This window comes from Saccopteryx leptura, chromosome 10 (assembly GCF_036850995.1).
Source record: "Saccopteryx leptura isolate mSacLep1 chromosome 10, mSacLep1_pri_phased_curated, whole genome shotgun sequence".
Taxonomy (NCBI): Eukaryota; Metazoa; Chordata; class Mammalia; order Chiroptera; family Emballonuridae; genus Saccopteryx; species Saccopteryx leptura.
Genome location: NC_089512.1, coordinates 49,754,583 through 49,767,537, shown reverse-complemented (window position 1 = coordinate 49,767,537; position 12,955 = coordinate 49,754,583). Strand labels below are relative to the sequence as shown.

Genomic DNA, 12,955 nt, shown 5'->3' with positions numbered 1-12,955 from the left:
AAAGCTGACAGACTAAAAAGTGAAAATAGACAAACCGACAGTCATAGTTGGAGATTTTGACAACTCTCTTTCACTAATGATAGAACAACTATAGGCATACCTTGGAGAGATTGAGGGTTCAGTTCCCAACAACTACAGTAAAGCAAGTATCACAATAAAGTGAGTCATAATTTTTCTGCTGATGGAGGGTCTTGCTTTCAGTTTATAAGAAAAAAAAAAGCAATACCTGTGAAGTGCAATTGAGCAAAGTACAATAAAACAAGATGTGCCTTTATACGAAATATCAATAAAGCTCTAGAGATTTGAATATTATCAACCAAGTTGACTTAATTGACATTTATAAAGCACTGTGCCCAAAAAGTACAGAATAAATTTTTTTTAATGCATATGAAACAGTCACTAAAATAGAATATAAACTGGGCCATAAAGTAGGTCTCAGTAAATATAAAAAAATTGAAGAACTCCTTGGGTACTAGGGAAAAATAACCCACAATGGTCAACTCCTTCCATTTACATTCTAGTAAAAACATTAGCTTTCAAAAATAAAGATAAAATTCTCAAGGCTTCCAGGCAAAAAATGATTAAATATCTTACAAAGACAAAAGAATTAGTTTGCCATCATGCTTTTCAAAGCCAAAAAACAAAACAAGGCAACCGTGGAGCAGCATTTAAAAAAAAAAAAAAAGAAAATGAAATATGAATCATGTATGTTTTTTTTTCGTGAGAAGCGGAGAGGCAGAGAGACAGACTCCTGTGTGCACCCTGATCGAGATCCACCCAGCAAGCCCCTTACCTGGCGATGCTCTGCCCATCTGGGGCCATTGCTCCATTACTCAGCAACCGAGCTATTTTAGTGCCTAAGATGAGGCCATGGAGCCATCCTCAGTGCCCAAGGCCAACTTGCTCCAACCGAGGTATGGAGGGAAAAAGAGAGATAGCGAGAGAGAAGGGAGAGGTGGAGGGGTAGAGATGGTGCAGATGGTCACTTCTCTGTATGCCCTGACCAGGAATTGAGCCCAGGACATCCACATGCCAGGCTGATGCTCTACCACTGAGCCAACCAGCCAGGACCACAGATTTAATATCTAGTCATTTCATCAAACGTGGAGAATATAAAAAACCATTTTCAATATACAATAACTTAGAGACTTCTACAGTCTTTAGTCTTCTGGCTAATCTATTTGAGGATGAACTTCATGCAATCCAATGCCTGGGAAAACTTCAGAAAAAGAACTGATAGTGAGTGCCTGAAAGTATGTAAGTGTCCATGTAAGACTAAGACAGAGGTGGGGAGGATGATAGAGGACTAATGTAGAAATGCTGTGTACTGTTACAAAATAGAAATCATTCAACTAAAAAGTAGAAGGAGAAAGCAAGAGGAAAATAGAAAAAGCTCATTGTTGTAGGGTGGGCCGTATGTGGTGTTAAAAGGTGGGGGGGTGGGGGGGACGGACCTGGGGAGGAAGATAGTAAAGGTTCAAATAAAAAAACAAAGCCCGGCCCTGGCCGGTTGGCTCAGCAGTAGAGCGTCGGCCTGGTGTGCGGGGGACCCGGGTTCAATTCCCGGCCAGGGCACATAGGAGAAGCGCCCATTTGCTTCTCCACCCCCCCTCCTTCCTCTCTGTCTCTCTCTTCCCCTCCCGCAGCCAAGGCTCCATTGGAGCAAAGATGGCCCGGGCGCTGGGGATGGCTCCTTGGCCTCTGCCCCAGGCACTAGAGTGGCTCTGGTCGCAGCAGAGCGACTCCCCGGAGGGGCAGAGCATCGCCTCCTGGTGGGCAGAGCATCGCCCCTGGTTGACGTGCCGGGTGGATCCCGGTCGGGCGCATGCAGGAGTCTGACTGTCTCTCCCCGTTTCCAGCTTCAGAAAATTTTTTTAAAAATAAAGAAAAAAAAAAACCCAAAAAAACAAAGCCCTAAGAACATTTTTAAAGAGAAAACTGTAGTAAACACATTTATCAATACAAAATAAAAGAATGATAAAATTAAGTCCACTGTTAAACACAAAAATAACAAGAGTGATCCAAAAGAAAGCAGAAGGAAGGAATTAATAAAGAGTAAAGCAGAAATTAATGAAGTAGAGAATAGAGAAACAGTAGATCTAGTTAATGAAACTCTGAGTTTTCAAAAATTAAAATAGGCAAATTACCAGGTGATCCAAAAAAAAAAAAAAAGGGAGAACACACAAATAACAAAATAATAACTGACAAATGAAGTAATTATTGAAGCAGAAGAAATTTTTAGAAATCATAAGACTATTTTGCAATTCTCTGTGCACATGAATTTGAAAACCTAGATAAAATGAACATTTTCCTAGGGAAATACAGATTGCCAAAATTGACCCCATTTGATTTGGAAAACTTAAACAGGCCAGTTTCTATAGAATAAACAGACAAAGTTATTGAGGATACCCTGGAAAATAAACACACCAGGCCCAGATGATTCCACAGAGGAATTCTAGTAAATCACTATAAATTATTTCAGAGCATTGGAAAGGAAAAAAATCTCCCTAACTCCTTACATGTATAATATCGATGCCTACAACCAGGTAAAGACAATACAAAGAAAGAAAACTGCAGACCAATATTACTCATGCATAATGATATGAAAATACTAAGTAAAATGTTAACAAATTGAGTGGAAAATCACTTTAAGAAAGTAGTGTACCATTTCGAGGTAAAATTTAGTCCAGGAATAATGCAAGGTTGGTTTAATGCTAGGAAACCCATTAATATCATATACCATATTAATAGATCAAACAAAAAAGTCACAAGATTATCTTCATAGATGTTGAAAAAGCCTTTGACAAAATTTAACACCCACTCATGATTTTTTTTAAAAATAAAAAAAATAAAAATTTAGTAATATTATTTTATTTTTCAGTTTTATTGCCATAATTAACAGATAAAATAGTAGGATATATATTTGTTTTGTTTTTAGCTTTTTTTTTTTTTCCAAGTGAGAAGCGGCGGGGGAGGGGGCTGGCAGACAGACTCCCGCATGCGCCTGACCGGGATTCACCCGGCATGCCCACCAGGGGGCAGGGGCAATTCTCGGCCCCTCTGGGGCATTGCTCTGCTGCAATTGGAGCCATTCTAGCACCTGAAGCGGAGGCCATGGAGCCATCCTCAGCGCCTGGGCCAACTTGTCTCCAATGGAGCCTTGGCTGCGGGAGGGGAAGAGAGAGATAGGAAAGAGAGGGGAAAGGGGGTGGAGAAGCAGATAAGCACTTCTCCTGTGTGCCCTGGCTGGGAATCGAACCCAGGACTTCCACACACTGAGCCAATGCTCTACTGCTGAGCCAACTAGCCAGGGCCATAGTAGGATATTTAAAGTATACATCACCTTACCTATCTGTCTTTGGTTGGGGGTGAGAACATTTAAGTCTACTCTCTTAACAAATTTCAATTATATGATACAATATTATCAGTTATACTTACCATGTTATGTATTAGATACTCAGACCTTGCTAATCTATAGCTTAATTAATAGTATTGTACCAGTGTTAATATTCTGACAATTAATTATTGAATGCTTTCTCCTAAAATCAGAAACAAAACAAGCATGTATATTACTTCCTCTTCTGTTCCATGTTAGTACAGGAGATCCTAGAGAATGCAATAAGGCAAGAAAATAAACTAAAAGCATTAAGATTAGAAAGAAAAAGTAAAAACTGTCTTTATTTATAAACATGATTGACCACATAGACAATCCCAGGAAATCTACAGAAAAAAATTAGTAAGTGAATTTATATCACAGGATAAAAGGACAATAAACAAAAATTGATTATATATTTTTTGTTTATTTTTATTTTTTATTTATTGATTTTAGAGAGGTAAAGAGAGAGAGAAAGAGACATAGATGTGTTCCTGTATGTGCCCTGACCGGGAATCTAACCCACAACATTTGTGTTTCCAGATGACTCTTTAACCAACTGAGCTATTGGCCAATGCTATTTTTATTTATTCATTTATTTTAGAGAAAGAGAAGAAGGGAAAGAGAGAGAGAGAGGAAGGAGGGGAGAGAGAAAGTGAGAAACATCAACTTGCTGTTTTACTTATTTATGCATTCATTGGTTGATTTTTGTATGTATATGTGTCCTGACCTAAGATCAAACCTGCAACCTTGGCATGTGGGGAAGATGCTCTAACCCAGTGGTCCCCAATCTTTTTTGGGCCACGGACCATTTTGTTTTGTTTTTTTAATTTTTCTGAAGCTAGAAACGGGGAGAGACAGTCAGACAGACTCCCGCATGCGCCTGACCGGGATCCACCCAGCACGCCCACCAGGGGGCGACGCTCTGCCCACCAGGGGGCGATGCTCTGCCCCTCTGGGGCATCGCTCTGTTGCGACCAGAGCCACTCTAGCGCCTGGGGCAGAGGCCAAGGAGCCATCCCCAGCGCCCGGGCCATTTTTGCTCCAATGGAGCCTCGACTGTGGGAGGGGAAGAGAGAGACAGAGAGGAAGGAGAGGGGGAGGGGTGGAGAAGCAGATGGGCGCTGCTCCTGTGTGCCCTGGCCGGGAATCGAACCCAGGACTTCTGCACGCCAGGCCGACACTCTACCACTGAGCCAACCGGCCAGGGAGGGTGATTATATTTTTTATATGCTAGCAACAAACAATTGGAAATTTTTAAATGCTCTTCACAAGGTATCATTAAGAAAATTAAAAGGCAAGCTTCAGACCAAGAAAATATATCTGTTAACACTTCTCTGATAAAGGATTTATATCTCAAATATACAAAGAATTTTCACAAGTCTAAAAAGGAGACATCCCATATTTTTAAAAAATGGACAAAGATTCAACAGGCCTTTCATAAAAGAAGATAAATGAATGGAAAATAAAGATATGTGAAAATACTTCACATAGTCATCAAGGAAATACAGATTAAAAGTATGATGCTAGATAACACTTCACACCCACTATAATGACAAAATTTTAAAAATAATATCAAGTGTTGACAAAGATGTGGAGCCACTGGAACTCAAACATTGCTTGTAGGAATGTAAAATGGCACAACTACTTTAGAAATTAGTTTGCACCCTGTCCATTTGGTTCAGTGGATAGAGTGTTGACCTGGCACGTGGAAGTCCTGGGTTTGATCCCTGGTCAGGGCACGTAAAAAGTGACCATTTGCTTTTGTCCCCCTCCTACTCCCCCTTCTCTCTCTCTTCTCTCAAAGCCAGTGGCTCAATGGTTCGAGAGTCAGCCCCAGGCTCTGAGGATAGCTTGGTTGATTGGAGCATCGGCCTCAAACAGGTGTTGTCAGGTGGATCCTGGTTGGGGAGTATGTGGGAGTCTGTCTCTTTATCTCTCTTCCTCTCACTTGAAAAAAAAAGAAATTAGTTTGTCAATTTTTATAAAGTTAAATATAAACTTGTCATAAAGCTTCTCTTAGGTGGAAAAAAAAAAAAAAGGAAAAAGACCAATGGTTGCTCAGAGCAAAGATGGGGAAGGAGGGTAAAAAGATTGCAGAGGGGCCCAGGCGGATGATGGAAATGTTATTTTGACTGCAGTATGCTTATCTGGGTGTATACTCTTTTCAAAATTCATTGAACTGTACACTTAAAATGAGTGCTTACTGTAGGTAAATTGTACTTTTAATAAGGCTGCTTTTAAAGTTAAAAGAACAGAGCTAATGTTTATTTAGCATACACTTTTTTAAGTGCTTTCCATATTTTGCATTGTCTCACTGACTTCCCAAAACCACCTCATTAGGTAGGACTTCGTGATCCGCATTTTTTTCAACTGAGATGTAGCTCACAGTAAAGAAGGATTTGATCCCGGCCATCTGGTTGCAGAGCTTGTGCCCTTGACCACTGTGCTACAGGACTAGAACACTAGGTAGCTCTCCCTGACATTAATAAAGCTTACCTGAGGACATCTAAACCAAGCCTTCTATTTGGAGCAGCCAGAAGAGGTGAATGTGGACTGAGGAGATAAGGGGAGGAACCCGAAAGAAGAGGCAGCCTGGGTAGATCAGTATTTGTCCAAGCCTGGACTCCTAACTACCTGCACTGGAATCATTGAGTCCCTGATCCCTGCCTCACCACGGACTGGCCAAATAGGAATCTCTGGGATGGACCTGAACCCCTCTGGCCCTGGTGATAATAATAAAGACAGATCTTTGCAGAGGAAGGTCTGTGTGTCAGACCAACCTGGGTTTGAATCCTGACCCTTTTAGACCCTGGCTTACCTCTCTATGCCTCTGCTAGCTCATCTGCAAAATGGGCATCATCGTAGGACCAACCACATAAGGTGGCTGGGAGATATAAATGACTTGAGTGAGAATCAGGCATAGCACCTGGCACAAAGGAAACACTCAATACACGACGGATTAAAATAACAATTAAACGAGAGACTAAGCTCCACCCCGCACCTTTCTCTCTCCTTTCTCTCCAGGCCCTGGCCTGGCCTTTATCGCTTACCCCAAGGCTGTCACCATGATGCCTCTCTCCCCACTGTGGGCCACCTTGTTCTTCATGATGCTCATCTTCCTGGGCCTGGACAGCCAGGTAAGGTACTGACGGAAGGGGTAGCCCAGACTGGGAGGGCAGGGAGGCTTCAGGGCCTAGCCGCTACCTCTTGGTCCTGATTGTCAAGGTCCTGCCTACTGTCTCCACCCTGCTTTCCTGCCAGCATACCAGTCTATCCCCTACGTGGTCTCCATAATCACCCCCAAACATAGCTGCTCAGGTCCCTCCAAGTCTTCCCCAAACACTGTTTTTCTTACCTGAAATTCCCAACTCCCGTTCAAGTTTTTTAAAATACTGTTAAATACTTCCATACTGGTAAATACTTCTGCCCAGCAGCACCACCTGACAAAGCAGAAGAAATTCTCAGAAGGTGGGCTATAGTTAGTGATATCTGAGGGCCCACCTAGCATGTTAGTCCCTGTCCCAACCAAATCATGGAGGACATAGGGACACAGAACAGCACCTTCTTTCTTCCTCCATCTCTGTATTGAGGCCCCCATGACATCACCAAGGCAGCTGCACGGGTCCTCAGTACCACCACCAGCCCCCAGTCCCCTCACATCTCCTGCCTGCCTCCGTTCTCAGTTCCTATTGGGCTCTTTCAGACCCAGCCTCTACTTGGCAGCCTGCCTTCCTCGGTGAGGGTATATAGTTAGAACTAGCAATTTACCCTTCATCTCACACAAATGCATGCACTTACATCCTCTCACACTGTAAAACTCCCTCCAGCCTGCCCTCCCAATCCTCTCCCTGGGTTTTCAGCCAGAATCCTGTGCCTTCAGTCAGTCATCACTCCCAGAAATCCACCCTTTGCCCTGCTGCTCCATCGCAGCTGGTTCCTCTCAGAGTCCCAGAGAGGGTCCTCCAGCCAAAGCCTTAGCTCTGCTGTCAGACTGGGGTCTTCTGGTGAGGTGCTGCCATCACGCATGACCTTGTGCGAGTCTTTTAGCACCTAAGCCCTATGGCTGGCGTGTCTGTCAACCCAGCAAAGTCCAATTTCTTCCCTGGATGGTTTCTCAGAAACTGCTAAGCCGAGCTGCTGAAGCACCAGGTGTTTCTGCTGATAATCTTCCCTCCATTGTCATTCATAATCTTCCCTTCCATTGTGGCTGACAATCTTTCTTTTCATTGCTGCAGTGAAGGCCTCTGGAGGGGTCTCAGCTCGCGTGTGCCTGTGCACGCACACGGGCGTGTGTGTGTGTGTGGGGGGGGGGGGATTGGGAGAGGGAGAGGGAGAGGGAGAGGGAGAGGGAGAGGGAGAGGAGAGGGAGACAGGTCCAACGGGGCAGAGGAAAGTGGGAGTAGGGCCTGGGCTCTGTGAGTTTCTGGGCTGAACCTGGCCAGCAGTTGGACCGAGATACTTACTGTGTTTGCCATGGAGGGCAGATGCACACCCCTATGCATGCTGTACTTGCTTTGTGCCTGGGCTATGTCCTAGCTCTTTGTCACAATTAACCACATAGGCTGGGGCTTCTTTTCTTATCCTCATTTTGCAGATGAAGAAACTGAGGCTCAGAGATGCCAAGTAACTTACAGAGACATGCACCCAGGTCGTAGGCCACACGCTCTAATGTCTCTGTAGGTTCAATCCTGGATGAGCACAGAGATAGGGCAGCTTGGCAGCTAGGAGCCAGGGCTTTAGAGTCAGGGCTGGGTTTGAGTCTCAGCCACACAACTCTTGCCAGTTGTGTCACTCTGGACCAGTCACTTCCCCTCTGTGTGCTACAGTCCATTTGCACAATGAGGATACAAATGCCTTTCCTGAGGAGGTAGAATAAATTATAAAGAATTTGGGGCCAAGAGATGGTTCCAGGGACAGAAAGCGCCCCACATAGTGACCAGCAAAAATACCCTTTCCTCTACTCTCCTTCTCTCTCTCCTGGCAGTGTAGCACAGTGGTTAAAACCCAGCCTCTGGAACAAGATTGCCTGGTTCAAATCTAGGCTCTATCGTGTAATACCTCTGTGATCTTGGCAAGTTGCTTATACCCTAAGGCTTCTGTGTCTTCAGTTACAAAACAAGAATAGTAATAGTACTCACCACATAGAGATTAATTAAGTCAACATCTGTTGACTGCTTTAACAGAGACTGGCAGACAACAAGCACCACATGTTTGCCATTATTATTTTATTACTTATCAAACATTTTCTGGGGATCTCCTATGTGCACTGGAAATGAGTATAAGAAGGTAGACAAAAGCAAGCACAGGACCCTGAGGGTGAGGGGTGTGGCCTGGGCACAGTGAAGAGGGAAGGCCTGTTCTGCACAAGTGGGGGCACGTGCAGGAGAGCTGCACACGGTTCTGGGAAGCCCAGGGAGGGCTGATTGGGTTGTCAGGATTTGGTGGCTTGGTGTTGATGGGTCAGTTGGAATGGAACTGATAGTGTGCCTGGCCTTGCTCAGCATAGTGAGATCCAGATGCTTAGTGGCTTGAGCTCTATTGTCTGAGTTGGCCAAGGCTCAGAGACTCATGTAAGGCAACACAGGGGCTGGGTACTGGCTTAGCTCTGATTGCCTTCACTCAGCAGAGCAAAGGGCACCAGAAGCCAAGGGTAGGGGACTATCAAAGTCCTGGAGAATGAGCAAATCCCACCCATCGAGACAGACCACAGCCTGCTGCCCACAGAGCACTCAGCTGTCAGGACTCCTGTGTTGCCTCTCAGTCAGGGCCTGTGTCTCAGTTAAGTCATTGACCCCAGAATAAGGCCCATAACAAGGTCCTAGACAAGCAGCATGGGAGAGAATGAGTACCATCTTTAGAGTCAAAAGACCCCAGGTTAGGTCCCGACTCTGCCATGTCCCCACTGAGTGACCTTGGGCAGGTTGCTTCCCCTCTCCAAGCCTCGTGTCCTCACCTGTTCCATGGGCATGCTGGAGCCCCGTAAGTGCTGGGATTGCTGCTCTTGTTCCTCGGCCCCTGTCCATGAGAGTGTGGCAATAAGATCATCCCAGGGCATAGGATAACTAGGGTTTAGGCTTGCTATATTTGCTACAGCCAGGGCCACTATAATGCTCTTTTTTCTTGGGCTTCACCCCACTTTATCTACCCTGCCCAGTTTGTGTGTGTAGAAAGCCTTGTGACTGCCGTGGTGGACATGTACCCCAAGGTCTTCCGGAGGGGCTATCGGCGGGAGCTGCTTATCCTGGCCTTGTCCGTCGTCTCCTATTTTCTGGGCCTCGTGATGTTAACGGAGGTGAGTGATGGGGACAGTGTAGCACAAGAGTGAGATGCCTGGGCTTTGGGTTAGGCAGGTCTAATGTCGTATCTCAGTCTGAAATGGACTAGCTGTGTGACCCTGGCCAGGTTCTAGGACCTGCTCTGTGCCTCAGTTCTTCCATCTTCCCAGGGAGGTGTTGTGAGGGTTGCATGCAAGTTCTCATTAAGCCCCAGCACAATGTCTTGCATGTGTAAATTCTCAGCTAAAGGTCACTACTGCCATTACCAGAGGGAAATAAAGCTCACAGAGGGAAATTCTGGGATTCTCTGGTATCCTGGATGCATGGACCACCCCTAACAGTAACAGGCTGAAAGGGACAATGTCAACTACGGACACCTCAACTAGTTACTATTATTAGGCTAAAGTTTAAAGCAGATTTTTGTGGAGCATCACTGAGAACATACATGTGATGATATGTGGCATCTTCAGACACTGTGTTCTAGCTTCAACCTTCCTATGTGCCTGTCTTCTCATCCTTGATGGGCCCGTGGGTGAGGAGGTTTCCCCATGACCCCCAAATTAAGACTACTTCATAAAGTCATGGTTCTCTCCCCTTCTTGCAGCCAGCCAGCCTAACAAATACTTTCTCAAGTACCTTGGAAAGATGACATTCGTATCTTTCTCCCTGTGCTCAAAAAATTAATTTAAAAAGCAAAGAAAAGAAATCTGTTGCCTAGAGACAAGAAGAGGTTTATAAGAAACATGGAAACACAATGAGAGAACTCAGAAACAGTCAAAGCAGCTGCTGTGGTACTAAGGGCAGCCCATTGAACCTCCTTGTCTTCTACTTCTTAGCCAAATGCCTCCACCTCCTGGAAGCTGCCTCTGCTTTCCTTCCCCATGGCACTTTGTCCCAGGCTTAGCCCGGATGCTCACCTGTCTCTTCCACCAGACCCTGAGGTCCACAGAGAGGCTCTGCTTGGCTCTGTGTCCTCGAGGCCTGGCTGGGGTGGGCACTTGCTTCCAGGTGACTGGTGTTATTACTGTTCCCAGTCATTGTCACATTAATGGGAGTGATAATCAGCATTTGAGCAAATGAATGGTGTGCACTTCTCATTTCCATCTCGCTTTTCCCCAGGCAGGGAGACCCAGGGATGCTGTGAGCAGGGCCTCATTAAGTACTGATTAATTACATAAAGTAGAGTCTTTTGTCACACACAAATGGGGGGGGGGGGTAACCCGAAGTGTTAAAAGAGGTTGATGAGGACAAGACGGCAAGAGCCGGCCTTGGCGTGGGCAGCACTGGCTTGGAGCAGGCAGGTGGAAGATCTCCATGGGCCTCTGGCCCTGGGCACCGCCAGCTCGCAGAGCCTTCATACCCACCCCCCACCTGTGGCCTCGGGTCTGTGTAAGAGTGCCTTGCAGTCCCCAGTGCGTGGCAGGGAGCCAACACATGGCTGCTGGCGATCATGACTTCACATGCCAACCTTCTGCCTCCATAAAGGAATATCTTTGTGCAGCCTCACAGGAGAAGTTCAAATTGCCAAATAGGCTGTGTCAGCCTCAGCCTTCACAGTAATCGCTGGCAAGATCTTCTCCCTCATTTATAGACATTTAAAGCTCAGCTCAAGGGAAAAAATAGGCCACCAATTTCTTACGTTCCACTGAGGCAGTATAGTGGATGGTTAAAGGCATAGCCACCTGGGTTCAATTCTCAGCCCCGTGACTGGCTAGTAGGATGACCTTCAGCAAGTGCTCTTACTGCTCGGTGCCTCAGTTTCCCCACATGAACGTTGGGGATAACAGTAGTGCCTGCCTTGTAATAGGCCAGCTGAGTGTACACCTCCCAAGCCTCCCACTGAACTTAGTCATCACAGATTTGTATATTACAGAGCTGGCCCATGTCATTCCTACATCCAGAAAGGTTGACTGCACACTTAACTGTGAGCCAGGCCCTAAGCCAAACCGAGGATACAGCTGTAGACAAGCCAGTCACACTCTGTCCTCCATAGTCTCTCATTCTACACAATTCAGTCTGCACTTACAGGGGAAATAAATTCTGAGTTCATACAAACATGCTGTGGAGAACCAAAGAGAGAAAGAGGCTGTCAGGGAGGGCTTCTTGGAGAAGGTAGCATTTGAGCTGAGCTTTAAAGGAAGCTATAAGAGAAAGCTAATAGCATGAGCAAAGACACAGAGGTGAGACTGTCCCTCAGTGTGTCCAGGAGGGAGCAGCTTGAGGGTGGCTGGTGGTAAGAGGTATGAGGCCAAGTGAGAAGGGCAGTCCTGACAGTCAGGCTTCATCAAGGAAACCAATGGGTAGTATTAAACTGCGGAGTAACATGGTTGGATCTGCACACTAGAAAGGTCCCTGTGAAAGCTGGTATGAGGCTTGGAAAGGGTGAGGCTGGGATGGAGGTAGGAGGCCGGCGGGGAGGCTGTTGGAGCCATCAGAGAGAAGTGCTGAGACTGCCCAACCTCCAGCCACTGGTTTTCTGTGTTGTTTATGGCACTGGGGGGCAAAGACAAGAAAGGCCATCACAATCCCAGCAGTTTCCAGAGGGTAGTGTCTTTGGGGTGCCAGGTACAGAGGGTGCAGTGTTCTAGGGACTGGGGAGGAACAGTCTGCCCTAGTGGAAGTGACTTCGGGCTTATGGTAGGCACAGGGCAAAGCAGAGGCTCTTTCTAAGGCCTCCCTCCCTATGTGTCTGTCTATCCCTCTGACCGTGTGTCCATCCTCCTGCCCCACAGGGTGGCATGTACATCTTCCAGCTCTTTGACTCCTATGCTGCCAGTGGGATGTGCCTTCTCTTTGTGGCCATCTTTGAGTGTGTCTGCATTGGCTGGGTATACGGTGAGTAGAGGCCAAGCCTGCCCACCCAGCAGAGGCCCACATCAGTGTCCAGGACACAGGTGCCTGGGGCTGGGGTGGGCTCAGGTTCTCTGTAGCTTCTCTCCGTCCTCCTTAGGGACTCCTTGGCCCTTCCCACCTGTCGGCATGCCATCCTGCTCTTATATGCCCACAATACAGGGAGGGGTTTCAAGCTAGGGACTATGACCTTGAGCCAGTCATTTTGCCCCTGAAACTCAGTTTTTCCATCTGCAAAATGGCATCCTCATTACTATGTCTCTAAGTAGGAGATAATGTAGACAAAGCAGGCAGCAGAGTGCCTTGCTCTCAGCTACTACCTGCCTTCTGGTCCTCCTAGTCCTGGAATGAGTTGTGTTTGATAATGATGGACATTCCCACTGTGAACTTGACTCAGAAATAGATGCCCCTGCAGGTTACTCGCTCATTAGCAGCCCAGCCAGGCCCTGGCCTT

At 46.2% G+C, this 12,955-nt stretch overlaps 1 protein-coding gene across 1 annotated transcript in view; it reads left to right on the top strand.

The window, feature by feature from the left end:
• SLC6A11 (solute carrier family 6 member 11) overlaps window positions 1–12,955 on the top strand; it is a 125,439-nt gene that overhangs the window by 105,451 nt on the left and 7,033 nt on the right. Inside the window, exons 9-11 of the mRNA XM_066350729.1 lie at window positions 6,401–6,513; window positions 9,531–9,668; window positions 12,384–12,486. Coding sequence (XP_066206826.1) covers window positions 6,401–6,513; window positions 9,531–9,668; window positions 12,384–12,486 — 354 coding nt within the window. The remainder of the gene's footprint in view (window positions 1–6,400; window positions 6,514–9,530; window positions 9,669–12,383; window positions 12,487–12,955) is intronic.